This window comes from Tenebrio molitor, chromosome 7, assembly GCF_963966145.1.
Source record: "Tenebrio molitor chromosome 7, icTenMoli1.1, whole genome shotgun sequence".
Classification (NCBI taxonomy): Eukaryota; Metazoa; Arthropoda; class Insecta; order Coleoptera; family Tenebrionidae; genus Tenebrio; species Tenebrio molitor.
Window position 1 is genome coordinate 6861428 of NC_091052.1, and position 17153 is coordinate 6878580.

Below are 17153 nucleotides of genomic sequence, written 5' to 3' on the forward strand. Positions count from 1 at the left end.
CTTTTAACATTTAACCTAGGTTTTATGGTAACCGATCGCATTTAAATCTGTCGATTCTTGTGTTCGGCCGAGAAGGATGATATATTGAGGGGACCGGTTATTTTGAAAAATCGTCTTATCTGCAAGTTTGATCATGCAAATTTCGGTTAGATTCGACCTCGACCAGGTGTCGGTCGGTCTTGAACTTCAGCCGAATTCGATACGAAATGAGACGACAAAAGTGGGAATATACATCATTTATTTATAAGGATAGATAAACAATATATAAAGGTTAAAAGTAAAACAGTTTTAAAAATAATGGCTTATTTAGTGTTTTAGTCTTCCACACATACAAAGTTAACAAAATAAATCTGAAATATACAAAATTAATAAATTCAGTGTATATCAGATAGGCCTACGTATATATAATATAATATATAACATTACATTTTGTTGTTAAGCTACATGTATGCATATAATCTATATTTATCCCTAAACACTAGTTACTAATTAATATTGACTGTTTAGAGCGACCATTGTATAATAAACACATCAAACCAATGAGAAGCTAACTCAATCAGGACAGTGCCCGTTTTACGGACGCCCATTTTACAACAACAACCATAACACTAACGAAGTTTCTGTTGCGTTATGTTTATGTATCGGAGTGTGTTACAGAATGGCGCCACTTTTATCTCTAAAGTGCATGAAAGCACTATCATGAAGAGTAGATATCTATCACGTATCACATCAAAATGGCGAACATATTGAAGCGGTAACTCTTTGGTTACGGTGCATATCGATTCAACAAAAAATTGAATCCGACGTTACAGCTCTTGTCTTCCCTATACACGATTATGTTAACTTTTTTTTTTCGCTATATACGCTAATAATTTACAACTGTCTTTCATGATATGTCTTCTTTTAATGTATATCTTTAAAAAATACATTTTAAGATTATGTTGTATATCAAATACGATTTTATTCATTCATTTTACATTTAACACTACTTAATTATTGGACAGGACAGCTGAAGTCACATTCATGATATGTGTGCAGTTTCGATAGATATGTATGAATTTCTAACGCTATCCACTATCAGTTGTGTATAAATCAATTGATTGTAATTACACTTTATGCACGGTTATTACACGATATGTATCTAACGGTACTGCCATTGGTAAAACCACCGGAGTGATTCCAGCGTGGCAACGGTTTCACAGGCCGAACAACTACTTGCTAGACGGTGCTCTGCAAAGAAAAACATGTAACAACGGTCAACGAATCTAACACTTATAAGCTCAAACACACCCAACGGTTGCCCAAAACAACAAAACATTAGACTTGCTTTTTGTCTGGCTCACGCAAAACTACACCGTCTCTCTTTCCCTGACGAGGAACTCTCTTTACACGTCTAAAATGAAATACTCGTAAAATGCCATAGGCGGCGCCATCGTTACCCCATCTTACTCATATTAAATAGGTAAGTCTCACTTTATTCTACGGTATTAAGCTATCATAAGACTGCATTTGTATCTCCTATTAGGTTTGTAAGGCTTACAGCGACAAGAGAGTGTGTAAATAGTGCAAAGTATATAAAATTGTTCGACATTCAACTCGTCCAGTCTTAAAATTTGCGAAACCAGGTTCGGTGCAGGATAACGACAATGTCGACGCCTATGCTCGGCTAATTTTAACTTGATATGTATTCACAGCAGCAGCTCATTTCAGCTGTTTCCAGCCCTTTGTGTATGCGCGGTATAAATAGCTATACTATATAAAGGTATAAGTAGTATATAGTTAATATAGGCACTAATCTAATACAGGCATAAGAATGACAGGGTGGCAAGCCCGCTACCACTAATAATTGTATCAGAGCCCCGGAACTAAAACTGTCAGGAGATGCCTCCTATTGTACTTTAAATGATTTGTGCCACACACACACACACACCAATATCCTGTTATTAACGAACGGTGCCGTAGAATAGAATAGAACGAGGTGTGTTTGTGTGTTTTTCCTAGTTTTGGGTGGTCGCTATTTTTGTTCGTTTTGCGGTAGTCCCAGCGCTGAAATCTGAAAATTGAAGCCCGACAAGTGAGCAACCAGCATTGCAGAGCGACAGAAGCTGGCGACAGATTTTAGAATTTATTGTACGGTTAAATTGACAAGCGTGGTGTTGGACAGATACTTGCAACGACCATGGTAGAAACGTATGCACACTTCACACGAACAACTAACGAAGGTAATAAGGACGGGATGGTCCTTATTACGACTTGACAGCGAATTTACTACTATAAAGCTGTGATCTTGTTGAGAAACCGAGTTGCGGAAAAAATCAACGTTACATCATACTCTTACACGTACTCTTAAATATACACCTACTATATTGTAAATACGCTAGCGTAGTGGTCTAATATTCAAAAATTATACCTTTCAATTTTGACTTTGTGTAAATGATATGTATCGATTGGTGAGAGAGTTCGGGCTCGAAACAAACTGGCAGGTTTCAAGGTATAACGTTTGAAACGTGTCATATAAAATGTACAATATGTTTAACAAAATTAGCTCTTATATACAATTTGGCTCATACTAAAAGGATGAAAATAATAGTTTATATATCACGAATTTTCATTAGACATTAATATTCCCTACACATTTTTACATAGTCCTAACGATTTTTTTTTGTATAGCAGAAGCATGCGCGACGCAAGTGTAGCATGATACCCTACACCTAACATAAGATTGGTTTCTTAACATTATTATTAAGATCGATAAATATGATTGTCGATGACTGTGTATAAATGCAAGAGAGTTGTATTTTATACAGAGTCAAATGCGTACAGTCGCCACGAGCATGCTGACATACATTTTTAACATATGCTAGTTTAACATTGTCTCTTATTTCACAAAGCTTAATTTCTTGTCTCATTAAGTCGCGCGTCACACCTGACAATACTCGAAATACGCGAAATTATCAGTTCATTCTGTTGGTGACATCGGCAAAATGAGGGTTCGTTATATCACGTCTATTATATATTTTTTCCAGGGTATGCCTGACAGTACAAATGACTGAGTTCATTTATCAAAAGCTTCAGTGATTGTTTTATTCTCTGGTACAGACTGGTTCAACCTGTCCGATCCTCAAAGCTCTATTAACCTTCTGACGATTCAATTAAACCGATAAAGTAAAATATTCTCGTGCCGTGTATGTAGAAATTACGGGTTTTGATTTCTTTCCGTCACTTTATGATCCTAAATAATCCGCTTCTAACAGTTTCCTCTCGATCAAGCACTCGAGTGAGCTAATGGAATTTTCCACAGAATTAACGGGACCATTATGTACAAAATATATAAAGTATACTAATTGGTATTTAGGATTATAAAGCGATTGTTAACTTAACAAACTGAATTATGTCGTTAACGTCGTCGTCTGATGGAGACGCCCGAGTTTACATAAGTAATTCTAATTATCATTTACTTCCAATTCTCTACGTCTGTGTCTGAAGCTTTGCAACTAAGTAGGCCTACATTTGCTTACATATAAGAGATACTTATCTACAATGCGCTTAGAGCTAGCATCAAATGGATGAGAATTTCGAGCAGGGTGCGCGTAGACGCTCTTCCCGATGAAGATCCCATTTTGCTTAAGTAAGTGTTGACGCAGGGCGGCTCCGCCGAATCTAAAACAGAAACAAGAACTTAATGTTACGTCAACATTCTTACACGGTTTCTATTTTCCTATTACCATAATGTGATTAGAAACTTGCATAATTGGCTTAGCGAAGGGGTGGGTCGGTGTGCGTTCTGAAATGTCGTGTCGCGACGCACTTTCACAAACAGACACCGATCCACTTCCTATTTTTCTAATCTACCGACCAGTTTGCAACTTTTCGCCCTTTTGCAAACTTTTTTTTAAACTTTACAAATGGGTAATCGATTATCCGGTACACACGGTTGCCTTAATTTGCATTAAGCGAGGGTGCATGCTCTTTACGCTTTTGTGTGCCACAATAGTTTTGAATCAGTTTAATTGATTTATTAAATTAGTTTAATGAAGTCTTTGGAAAGTGCTGAAATAATGAACGCGGTTGCGAAATGCAGTCTCGGAAAATCGCATAAAAATACAATACAAAATACAGGTAACAATGGGCCGTATGATTTCCCTTTCATTAAAGTTAAAGAACGTCGTTAAATTGTTTTGTCTCTGTCTAACATAGTGCTTGGCATATACTCTCACTTTGTCTAACCAATTATTTAGCTAATGAAAGGATTAACGAATGGGAAATCATACGGCCCATTGTTTGTTGTAGAAACAACTTTTTTTAAATCAAAGGTTTGCAAACAATCTGTTTTTCTAGTCCTTTTTGACGCTTTCTTTATTAATGTTTGAAATGTATAATACTGTTTTTGGTAGAAGTGGCTGAATATTATTATCCGCAATTACTCGAATTTTTTGGGGTGAAATTATTAATATGTAGATACTATAATAGTACTTCAATAAATTATCACGAGTGATCATGATCCCGGATCCCGGTGGAAAATGCAACCCACAATACACTTGCAAAGTTAGCGTGAATATTTGTTTTTTGATTCAAAAAACATAAAACATAGTTAGCTGTGCAGTTTCATAAATTTAGACATAAACGTCATTCGCTTGGTTAAATGAAATTGTGAAAAAACGAAGTGTTTTTGGGAAAATGTTTATTGTCTGCATAAACGCGCAACCGCAGAAGCATTTTTATTTCATTCGTTATAAATCAGAATCATGTCTGTTCTCATCTCTGTTCTCATCGTTTGAATACATTTTAATCATCGTATTTTAACTTTTTCGTAAATGTCAGGCGTGACAAATAAAAGTATTGGAAGCAAAGCCATCATGGATTCATAATTTCATTTTAAAACAATACGATATTTAAAATAACCACGTTAACTTTAGAAATGTATTGTGGGTTGCATTTTCAATTCCACTGGGATCGTTATCACTCGTAAAATACCCTGTATTATAAATATTTTGTTGTTCTTTTCGAATTTATATCATACCCCGTTATATAAAAGTTCCTCCAAATTAAAGTATTACCCAGATTTATTATATTAATTTTACGCCCAAGCTCTTCGCAAAAAATTTTCATAAACGAATATTTCTTTTTTCCTCTGGTCGACTGGTCGATATTTGTAGCTCTATTCCCTCATCATTAACTCTTATTACATCTAACAGTTGGTCTAGAGACCTGATTTATAATATAAAATTACGTGTTTCAAAGGTGCAACCCAATTAAAATTCACGGAAAAGATTAACGAAACTTTTCCCTCTAGTTGACGGCCACTTACATTTTTAATTTTTTCTTTAACAAATTTCTTTACGCTCCATAATCATAATTTGAATTTTTGTTAGCAATATGGTGATTAAACTGTCGTTTCAGTTGTACCAACTTGTATCGTCGCCTTCAGTTACTGTTTAAGATTATAGGGATATTTATTGTTTAACCAACTTAAATCAACAGGTGGTGGACCTTTGGAATCTGAACAGGCTATAAATCTACAGACTTTATTAATTTATTTATGAACAATTTAGAAGAACTTTTCTGGATATTCGAGAAAAGTTATTTATGCTATAGGATTCGGCAAAATGCATTAAACTTGAATGCATCAATTGAACGCCCAAAAGGTGGCTGATTATTGCAAGTGAGAAGTGATATGCCATTATGTTTGATATCATTTGTTTGTTGTCTAATTCTTGATAATAAATGCTATTTTAACACGCTTCCTGGTCTAACAGTAGTACAATCGTTGATTTTTTTTCTAGAAGATTCACAACTCAAAAATATGCAGTGTACAATATACACTTATAATTCCATATTTTGATAAAACTATCAGTACCTAATGCAGGGTATTTCACTAGTGATAATGAGCCCGGCGGAATTGAAAATGCAACCCACAATACATTTCCAAAGTGAACTTGACTATTTTTAATATCGTATTGTTTTAAAATGAATCCATGATGGCTTTGCATCCAATAATTTTATTTATCACAACTAACATTTACGAAAAAGTTAAAATACGACGATTAAAATATATTCGAACATGAGAAAACAGTTATGATCCTGATTTATGGCGAATGCTATAAAAATGGTTCTGCCGTTGCGCGTTTATGCAGACAATAAACATTTTTTTCAAAAACTTTTGGTTTTTTCAAAATTTCATTTAACCAAGCGAATGACCTTTATGTCAAAATTTACGAAACTGCCCAGCTAACAGTGTTTTATGTTTTTTAAATAAAAAAAAACTCTGCAAATGTATTGTGGGTTGCATTTTCAATTCCGTCGGGTTCATTATCACTCGTGAAAAACCCTGTATATGTATATGCATCAAAGCATTTGGTAAGTATATTTGAAAGGCTTTCCCAATAGTTTTTTCAAAAAATGTCTAACCTTAAAAGAATTTAAAATATGTATCTACATAAAAAGCCTATTATTCTTGAGGAACTTTGCTTACTTTTCCGAAATTGACAACCAAAAAACCATCGAAAAGTATCTTAAGGAAAAAAGTTTTGTATACATTGACGTTTGATGAAGAAGCAAAAAATGTTAATATTTTTATTTTGCGTAGCAGCTTCCAATTGTGCAGTTTTGACGAACAGAATTGGTCCTGACAGGCCCTGCACGACCTACATCGCCCTCGTGGTAAAATCAACACCTTGGGTGGCCTCGAGGTCCCCCAGCAGCGGTTAACACTGGCGATTAATTTGCGGCATTCTCGTATGTAAATCTCGTTCCCCACGTTATTAGGCAACAAAAAACGGAACACGTTTAAAAAAGCGAAGGGACAAGGATAATGATCCGGACGGTCCTGGATGCATCCGCCATCTAACGAAGAACCCGACAAAGGGTCAATTGGATCAAAAAAAAGTTATAAATTGAAACTCTTGCTTTGGTTGACAACAAATTGGTTTGGTTCGGTGTATGTTTTTGTGTCACCAGGATACAAGAGGTAAAAGCGTCGGCGGCTATAAAATCAGTCGGGACCGGGGTTGTTTCAGAAGGCAGTAATATTTCGAGTCAGTCCCGTGCATGCACACAGCACCATCGATCTAATCCTCCTCTGGGAATACGGCTTACATTTCTTACGAAGGAAACGGGCTGAGACTCCTGCCGGATATATCCGCATGCACAACATCGACACGTGAGCAGTTTTCGAAAACACTTGTTTTCGAAAAGAGGGAACTTTAACGAAATTCTTATGTCGTGTCGAATATGAAAATTATATGAGACGTACGGGCGACGTTTACTTTTTTTTATTTTCAATTGGATCAGACGGTCCGACGTGGATTTAGATTAGGACTCACCGGGGAGTCCCACGCATTCATTTCTCTATGACGAGGAAAAATTTCGCTTTGGAGGGATGCGAATAACGCAATTTTATTAAACGGATTTCCGAACGTGTGACAATTCAAACTTTTTCAACATAAATTGCACATTTTTAAATAAACTTACATAACGTAAAAATATTTACGAATTTGCTAGACTCTTCTTTATTCCGTAATTTCCAATATTATTTGCCCCATAAGTATCTAGTTGGTTTTTTATTTACTGAAAAAAAAAATCAAACAGTACTATGACCATAATATTTGAAATTAAAAACTCCAGCATGTCACTACCATTTTCAGTTATGTACTGCATGAATATTATATGTTAATAAATTGAAATCGAATTGAAATTTTGACATCTTTCAAAAATGCCACTTAAAGCAGCAGAGAACCGTCAGAGACAAAAGTACACATCACGTGGTGTCCAGCGTAACTGACTATCACGTAAATCAGAGGACCGCCCATGTACTTCTCGATTTCAACGTACTCTACATTACGTGAATTATGAGCAGTTTTATTAAGTAGGCCAGACGTTTCGAACAGTATAAACTATGTATGCATTTCAAAATATGTGACACTAGTAGCCAATATTTATGTACCAGTGGAATATTCGATGACAATTGCACTAGTGCATGAATATTTTTATTTGCTGTTCATTGCTTGTCATGGGCTGAAATTTAATTGCAGCTATTGTATAAAATATTTTCAAGGAAATGGTCATTGTGAGCGAGGTCCATCCCCTTCCCATTTTTGAATTATTTTATAGACTTCCGTGTCACGCTCATCAGAAAATGTTCCGATACATTTTTTCTCAGTTGATACAGGACTATCACCTTTCACATCCTGATAAATTATATCCCACTCAAGTCGTGTAAATTTGATGTGCAGAAGTATACAAGGACTCGTTTGAGCACTCGGCAATAGTTTAATTTAGCAAAAGTGAAATTTCTCGTTGAAATACATTTTAACAAGGTGAATGAAGCTTTGAAATAATACAGATCTTAATTTTCTGTCGTATAAAATTTTATCACTGTTTTCAAACAATTCCTCATCCAAACAGAAACTAATTTTAAAACTCCTTAAAGTAAAACTCATTATTGCAGCGAGATAACAACTTTTATAATTTGATCAAAATCTATTATCTGATATATCAACTGAAAGCCATTAGCTTCTATTGTAGAAATAATTTAACGTTTCATTTTATGTAATAATAATGATTAAGTGCGGAAACTAGAAAGAAATTCGATTAAATTCCGTCTAAACTTTGCTATTTTTGCAGGACAATATGGTATTGCTCTTTAAACAGATAGCCTAATACACAGAAAGAAGATAGAGCTTTCTTTTATCAGTTGGCACAGATAATTTAATTCTTTTTCAATCTACTCCAACTTCAGAGGTGTGAAGAAGATATTAATTTTTTTTATTGCTTGCCGTTTACTTTATAGTACAACAATCTTGATCTAAATTTTAAACCAGAGAGAATTTGACAATAGGACTTGACTGTTTTTTGTCAAGAATAAACAATAAAATAGAAAATATGCGTCATCAGATTAAATGTGTAGTGTAATGTTTATGTGAATTATTTTGTAGGAAATGTTGATTTCGGTCGGCGAACGGGAATATCGTTTTGTTTTGAAATACAATCGATGTGAATTTTTTTGTAGTTATTGTAGAGCTTTTGCGAGTTTGAAAAGTTCTCTAATTAAAAATTATGAATAGAACTGTAAATGTTTGGTAGATGTCGGGCCTTCGAAAGCTAATCATGGAAGCGGTTCATTTGCCTATTTACCCTTTTATTTATCAGATTTTTACGCATGCATGTGTAAAATAATCACACAGAGAGACTAAACGTTGGGTTTCAGAATGAGAGGTGTGCAACGAATCGTGAATATTTTTGCTGCTCAGATTATAATTCGAAGCTTTGATATGTGAGCGGGTTTAGATTCCTCCCTTCTCTGTTGCTCATTTCATCCCGATCTAAACACTTAAATATGTACATACATCTTGGTGTATGTATCAACGTGTCGGGACACACGAGCAGCTCAAATCTACAAAATTAAACAGTGCAAATCGATGCCATTAATTATTAATGGATCTCAGTCGTACAGAAATTAATCCGGGAATATTAGTGCTTATTTGCATTTGCGATCAATGATTCATTTAGAGAAACACAGCCACCAGAGTACCGAAACATTGCAACATTACCTGGATTATCTCGAAGTTTCGGCAGGAAATCGTTCCAGAAAGCGCAGGCCGTTGCTCGAGGACCTTTCCCAATTCCGTTTTTGTCGGCATTGAAAATAAAATACTGTGGCTGATCTTTTGTGTACAATGGCCAATTCACATCATCTGTGACAGGTTTCCTGCAAAAAAAAAATATCTCGTGAGTCCTTTTTTGTTGACCTCGCAGCTATTATTAAATCGTTACGTCAGAAGACAAATCGTGGGCGTAAACATATTGGAAAATGAGTAAAAGGAAAATATGCGATAATACGTGGGAAATTTATGTCAGGGTCGAGTTTTATTTCATTCGAGGAGTCAGGATGCATTCTTGGGGCGATGGAGTAATTGATTTCGTAACAACAACGCGGTGCATAAGTGTCTCGGCAGGAACTCTTTCGAACTTCGCACTCACAAGCAAATTTCAAAAGATTCAAACTTAAACTAGGTGCACAAAAAGTAATGCACGTTTTGGCAAAATAAATACCGATCAATATGAAAAGCACAAAAATTAGTTATCATCTATTAAATTGTTTCGGTTCTACTTCTTGGTTTTTTCAAGCTAGAGGCAAGAGGTGGTGTTGAAATATACATTTTCAAACCTAATAACACCCAGTCGGTATAATACCTGGGCTCAAAAAAGAAAAATAAAGAAACTCCAACAGAGATATACTCCGTACGGTGATAGATTGCACGTTTTTAAATTCTAGTTCCAAAACATAAAGCAGTGAAAAATACTAAACTCTCCATCTCAATTGTTTTACGTTATGTAGAAAACCGTTGTATCCCTGCAGATTAATTCCCGCCAAATCAGTTTCTGTGTCTGTCTTCTGTCAAAAAACGTGCAATCTATCAGAGTACGGAGTATATTTTCGAAAAAATCAACACAATTTTGAGCTGGATTTTTTAAATTTTCTGACAGTGAAAATTGTTACTAAAAAAAAATTATCACAAATTTATTCCTTGTCTATAAATTGTTATCTTGTTGGTAATTTTTCATTACGACAACTGTCATCATAAAATTTGTTACTGTTGAGCTTTAATTAATTAATGCTAAAATTTTCTAACGAACCAACACAATTTAGGCCAGATACGTCAGTTGATATTTACAATTTATCACGGAACGATCAATTTGGTCTACTTTGTTTTACAAGTTAATTCACGAAAGCCAATGAAAATTTGAATTCGGTGATTTATTTAAGAAATTCAGTCCTGTAATGATACTTACAGAATGTCCAGTTTTTTGCATACTTATGTAGGTAAGTCACTCTGAACACATAAAAATATGTATGCTCATCCTATTTCTCTTTTTGTTCTTTTTTTTTCAAAATAATTTTCATCTCATTAATGACAATGGAATACTTTTCTTTTATTACTAAAGCATTACATGTGCTCCAAGAATTCAGTTTATAAGTAAAAGACAAAAATAAACAATAATTGTTGATCACTAAAAATTTTTCGGGAGCAAAGATCTCTACTATCTCCCTTTCATCGGATCTCTCCCTATCTTTCCCGAATCTCCTTGTATCTTCCCTGGATCTCCCCTCCTGTATCTCCCTGGATCTCCCACTGCATCTCACCTAGAGCTCATATTCGTGGGGTTCGTAACCGCCCCTTTGTTGTTGTATAGTAATGGTAATAATACCTCAGCAACTGTCAAACTATGTCATTTTTTAACTGTCTTTGTTTAAATAATGAAACTTTTGAATTCTGAATGTCTAAAAAAAATCAACTAAGTAACAGCTTAAATGTGGTGTTTTGATAAATTGTCCAAAATGACTCCTAGATCCTAGATGTCTTTATAACCAGTTGCATTGTCCATTGGCTCTTTCTCTAATTCAGCAATCCTTACAGCTGGTTCGCACCCAAGACTAACACATAAGTTAATTAATAAATTTTACCACTCATACGCCAAAATAAATAAGATAAAAAGATATTTTGATCGATCACGTGAAAGCTATCGACTAGGAGAATTTCGTTACTATTTGCCAAGTATCATTGGTGATAGTACCTATTTTACAGCGTGATCAACAATGACTGAGTCTGTTGGCATTGAAACAATTGAAAAATATTGGTGTTTTTCTGTTTCGTAATTGGCACTGACCGGATGTTTTAACTTGACACGACATTAAAAAAAGGTTATGTCGGATATGTTTATGCTATTACAAAAATGACCCTTTGATGGTAAACGTCAAATTCTCCTGTCAACTCTGTCAAAGCAGACAACCGGAAATGCGTTTAGATTACAGTGGTACCAAAATCATTCAAATTTTAATTGTTACCAACAGATTCAGTCATTCTTGATCACGTTGTAGTTAGCTATGGAATTTTTTCTAAATTTTCCTGCACCGCTCTACTCTTTTTGAAGTGACCTTGAAGTTCTGTCAATAAATGTCATCAATCAAATTGACAATTATTACAATTTATTGAATTGAATTCACAAACGATTCAAATGTATACAATGAAATAAAACACTTTCATTATTGAGCCGTATTTCCGATCTCATCCCTTCGTAATAAATCACATTTGGAATTTTGATGTATTAGGCATTCACGATCTTTTTGGGACCGAGTTGGCTATGACGATCTAGTGATTTTGTTGGCAGTACTTCGGTGATAACTATATTCCCTAAAGGAAATTGACACTTTTTGTGTTAGGTTAGGTTGTTTTCAAATTAAAGTTATATTATCTGAATAGGTAGGTACATTTTTGCCGGATCTCTTAAATCTGGTCTATTCTTTTTAAATTGGAAGTAACATCGTTTAATGGAAATTTTTTGTCGTAACAAAATTATTTTGGCAATTTTCACTTTTCCTTTAGCCAAAATTAATTATTTTTACACACTTAATACATCATTTACTTTCTTACGAATATTATAATAATAAATCTGGCAATACGGTGGCAAGAAAATGTCGAACAGACACTGACAGAAAAAAAAGTTGCATCCGTTGCATCACTGAATCAGTTAGTCCAACATGAAAAGAAAAAATCATAGTCAACTCGGTCCCAAAAAGATCGTGAATGCCTTATATATTTTAAGGTTGGGGTACTGCCTGTAGAATGACACATTGTATTTTTACAAGGGTAATACAAACGTAACTAGATGAAGATTTCTATTTGCACAACGCACAAGCCTTTTCAATTCTTGCTGAAACAATCCGAGTTTTGTTGTTTATGAAGTGTTCTGAGACATGTCCACATCCCTCTATTGTCTAACATACAAAATATTTCCAAGAAACTTAATGATTTTTTATTATTTTTGTTCGAATGGAAGAGTTTATAAATAATAATTGTTTTACTCTAGATATGAAGTGTCCAGTTTGATAACTTTTTAGATCCACTGTAACTTATTTTGTAGAAAATACAAAAACTTATATCGTGCGTTCAAATGAAAACCTGGGCTGAGTAAGCGTTGGAAAAAGTAAACCACTTGGAGCAATGTAAAGTTTGAATTTCCCTCCGTTTGACACGAATGACATTTGTTTATGTTTAATTGGCACATAATTGAACATGCTTGTTTTTAGGAAAAGATGCCCTTAGATATTTACTTCGAAAATAGGAAAAACGTTAGTTATTCTATTTTTAATATAAAATATTGCAAAGAAAGAAAAAACACAGAAATATTATTTCTTTATAAACTTTAGGTTAACTGTCAACATGGTCTAATTACAACAGTCAATTTACACTTTTAAAAAGCAAAACAATTGACGGTTTCCAACGCCTTCTCGGCCCGGCATTCAAATGAACGCCAGATATTTAAAATGTTCATACTGATATAAATATTTTGGATTCAAAGAGTAAAGGATGTAAAGAGATATAAAGAATGTAAAGAGATGCAAATAAAGTGTTTACTCGTAAACAATACATAAAACAACACTTAATGGAAATTAATATAAAATATATAAATTTGGAGACTTGAGACTTGCACTGTAATAAAACAGACAACATGAATAAATTCTAAATAATAAAACAACAAGCTATTCAATGAAATTTAAATTGATAATCTTCTTCAGAAGTGGCTTCATTAATGTCATTATAAATTATAAGAGTTAATAGCATTAATAATAGTAGTTTATTTAACGAGTTCGTGGGTAAATTGGGCTTTTTTTGGCACGAGTGGGCCAGTTTAAAACCCGAGTGAAACGAGTGTTTTAAAAGTCCACGAGTGCCAAAAAGAGCCCAATTTACACACGAACGAGTTGAATACAAGGTTTTTTTTTTTGTTCGACCAGCCCCTTAAAGGCTCCAAATCGCTTAAAATCTTTAAAATTAGCTTGACGTTTCGTTTTGACAAGTTGTGACATTTATCAAAATCCGTTCGCACAAGAGAAAATTCCCAAATGTCGAACAAAAAAAAAAAAAATTAAATGAACTTCGTTTCATTTTTTAATGAAGATTGATGTATGGAATTTTGAAATTGGAAGCATCAATGTGTCATTTATGTCTGGGTTGTCCAGCTGAATCGATAACAATCAAGTTTCGTTGTTAACCACAAAAACTTTCTGGCAAGTTTTCATGTAAATTTTTCTTTCTCTTTGTTCTTAATTCTTAACGTATTTCCTTTGCATGTAGTGTTACGTCCGAGTTCTTAACTTCAATATCCAATGTATGTAGTACTTTTTTGCCCGATGCGTCCCAACTGGTGTTTTTGGATGTTTAAGGTTTTGAACAAAATGCTTTAATGTCACGCCTTAACCTAAAACAATAGTACTGTACATTAATTAATAAAGCCTTTTCAATTTTTTTTAATTTGCAACTTGAAATTTCTCTCTGCCCTAACAATTAATAATAAAATACAAATTTAATTATTTTCACACGTTTTGTGTGGTAAGAAACATTCCATACGCACTTACAGAACATAATACTAATTGATTCCGAACAAAATATCACCGCAGATTCACCTGAACGGTCTGCTTGAAAATAATTATTTGTTCCACCTGATCGACATCTTTACACAGTGTGGCCCAGACTATTAAAAATGCCGGCGCCGGTACCGGCGACACATCTCTTCTATCAACACAAGCCCGTCTTGTGTAGAGTTGACTGTATAAATTTGAACCTAGGGTGAGGTGACCCAATAAAATATTCGTGGTCGTAAAATCGGTACTTGTACGTAGTGGTTACGTAATGCCACCGGTGCAGGTATTAATACCAACTCACGTAGCTACAGTTAATAACACCATGTATAATAATCCGGCAGTGCAGTGTTGTGGCGGTTGTAGATATGTGTTACCCGTCCGATGGAATACGTAATTACACCGCCTAATCCGGATTAAATCTCAAGAATAATATCTCAAAGCAACCCGTTCGCAAATAAAACTGAACAGAGGAAAATTTCCATTTTAAGTGGATATTGCGGTTTGTATAGGTTTTGTGCATACAAAAATACAAACGACTTTGTTAATTACACGGTTTTCGCTTTGAAAATTCATCCGGGCGTTACTACACACCTCCGTTCGTACGCGGAGAGCAACAAATTTTTAATAATCGGGGGCCTACAGTTCCGGAACAGTTATTAAAACATCCGTTTCCAAAATGTTCATATCCGCATTTTTATTTATACCGCGATGCGGTTCCAGATCCGGATCCGGATTTCGTCGGCTTTTACCAAACTCGCGAAAGCCAACAGCGGATTACGCTCTTCTAAATAACAAAAAGAGCAAGTGTTGGTCTAGCATATTTTGCGATTTGTTGTGCTGTTCTGTTATGACGTGATAATGTTGGGGTAATAATCTGTAACTGAAAGCAGTCTGCGGAAAATTTTTTTGGGTGTGCTATTGACACCTTGTAATAAACTTGATAAATTATGACAAAGTAGCTCGTTAGTTGTACTTCGAAAGTATTCGGTGCTTTATTCTGTTCAAAAACGTGATTATCAGCAGCACCTCGAATAAAGCGCCGCGTTTCAATAGAGTTTTGGGGAATTTTTTTTGTCCAACAACAACAAAAGGATAATGTCAGTTGTCGATGGCGATCGCATTAAAGGGTGTAATTTTGAAGGACTGAATAAATAAGAAAATTGACTGAAATAATGATTACCTGAAACTGAAAGCAGTAAATGGTAAGAGTGGTTGAAGTGAAGTGAAGTGCTGAAAACATTAATACTTAACATGTAGTTGTAAAAAATTATTACGTATTTTTTCTCTTAAATTTTGCATTTTGTGTTTCAGTTTAATTTTTTATATAGCTTGAGTCAATAAATTACCTTGTGATTGTAACTCTGCGTCTTATTAGCATAATTTCATGTAATTATATAATCTTGGTTAATATCTCAGAACATTAAACTTTAATTGTGATGTGATATAGATCAAATGTCGTAAATATTTTATTAATTTAAAATGAGCTTTCGCTTTTCGTATTTAAAGCTGATGTTTACACTCGCTTAATGTTTGTTCAGGAGTGTCAAATTTTGTTCAATTTATACAACTATCTATTATTATCAGTAATAAATAAATTTCTTATTTTAATCTTAATTTGTGTTCTCTACACGCACTCAAAATTAGAATTGGAAAACACTACCGTTTTCAATATCATAAATACATTTCATATATTAATTTCAAAATACAGGAAATGTATTGTGGGTTGCATTTTCAATTCCGTCGGGCTCATTATTACATTATTACATTATTATTATAAAAACTAGTGGTTTTTATACGGGGTATGTATAAAAACCACTAGTTTTTTTTAATCTTTAATTTTCATTATCTCAGTTCCCAGCTTCTTGCTTTGTAAATGATTTCGTTTAGATTTTTCAAATGAAACTTTTTAAAAATTATGAACGTTTATTATATTGGGTGATTCAAAATGATTGTGGATAAGTATGGCAACTATGTACGAAAATTTTTGTGACAACTGTGTGGGTAGGATAGAGTTGACATTTCTTTGACAGTTCATAGTCGCACAATTTTGAAAATTGTTAAATCAATGTGCAATGGTATAAAAAAATCAAATGTACGCTTATGAAATGTCATACAAATGTCAACTCTACCCCACCCACACAATTGCCACATAAATTTTCGTACATAGTTGCCATACTTATCCACAATCATTTTGAATCACCCAATAGTTTTTAAATAAACGTGAAAACTGATAATATTTCCGTGGAAGCAAAAATGTGGGTTGTTGCACCGCGGGGCCTAGTTGATGTGACATAAACTGTGTGAAAGTCACTATTAAAAATCCGGGGGCGGTTGTATTTTTAGAGTATCGAACCGTCGCAACGCTGTCGTTTACCGGAGGGATGAAACGTTAATTACTTTGTTATTCCACCGCCTATTCGCGAAATTTTCATGTAAATAAAGCTAAAAGCCTCTTTATTGTTAACTTCGAAACCGTTTAAAACTCCACATCGTATCCGTAGTGGAAAAATCGTAAAAAATAAAATAAAATCCGGCTTTAGTATATAAATATCAATGTAAAACGACAACATTATTATGTTGGGAGGTCCGAACTGGTGTAGTAGACCAGCTTTGGTCAGTGAACATTGTGCAACAGGTAGGACATTTGCGGTTAGCCCCCGGCACGAATTTGCGTTATCTCTGCTTTGGAAAGTGGTCAGATACATGTCATATCTGGCCCATTACAATAATT

At 34.3% G+C, this 17153-nt stretch overlaps 1 protein-coding gene across 2 annotated transcripts in view; it reads right to left on the minus strand.

The window, feature by feature from the left end:
• Nucleotides 1-220: 220 nt before the first annotated feature.
• Ace (Acetylcholine esterase) overlaps nucleotides 221-17153 on the minus strand; it is a 76186-nt gene continuing 59253 nt past the window's right edge. The window contains exons 5-7 of one of the 2 annotated variants that reach the window (XR_011160817.1): nucleotides 9549-9706; nucleotides 1291-3660; nucleotides 221-1230 (exon numbers count right to left, since the gene is read on the minus strand). Coding sequence is in view for 1 of the 2 variants with exons in the window: in XM_069053283.1 (XP_068909384.1) it covers nucleotides 3536-3660; nucleotides 9549-9706 (283 nt within the window). In the remaining variant the exon portion in view is untranslated. Of the gene's footprint in view, nucleotides 3661-9548; nucleotides 9707-17153 lie in introns of both variants that reach the window. The other variant, XM_069053283.1, reaches the window with a different exon arrangement.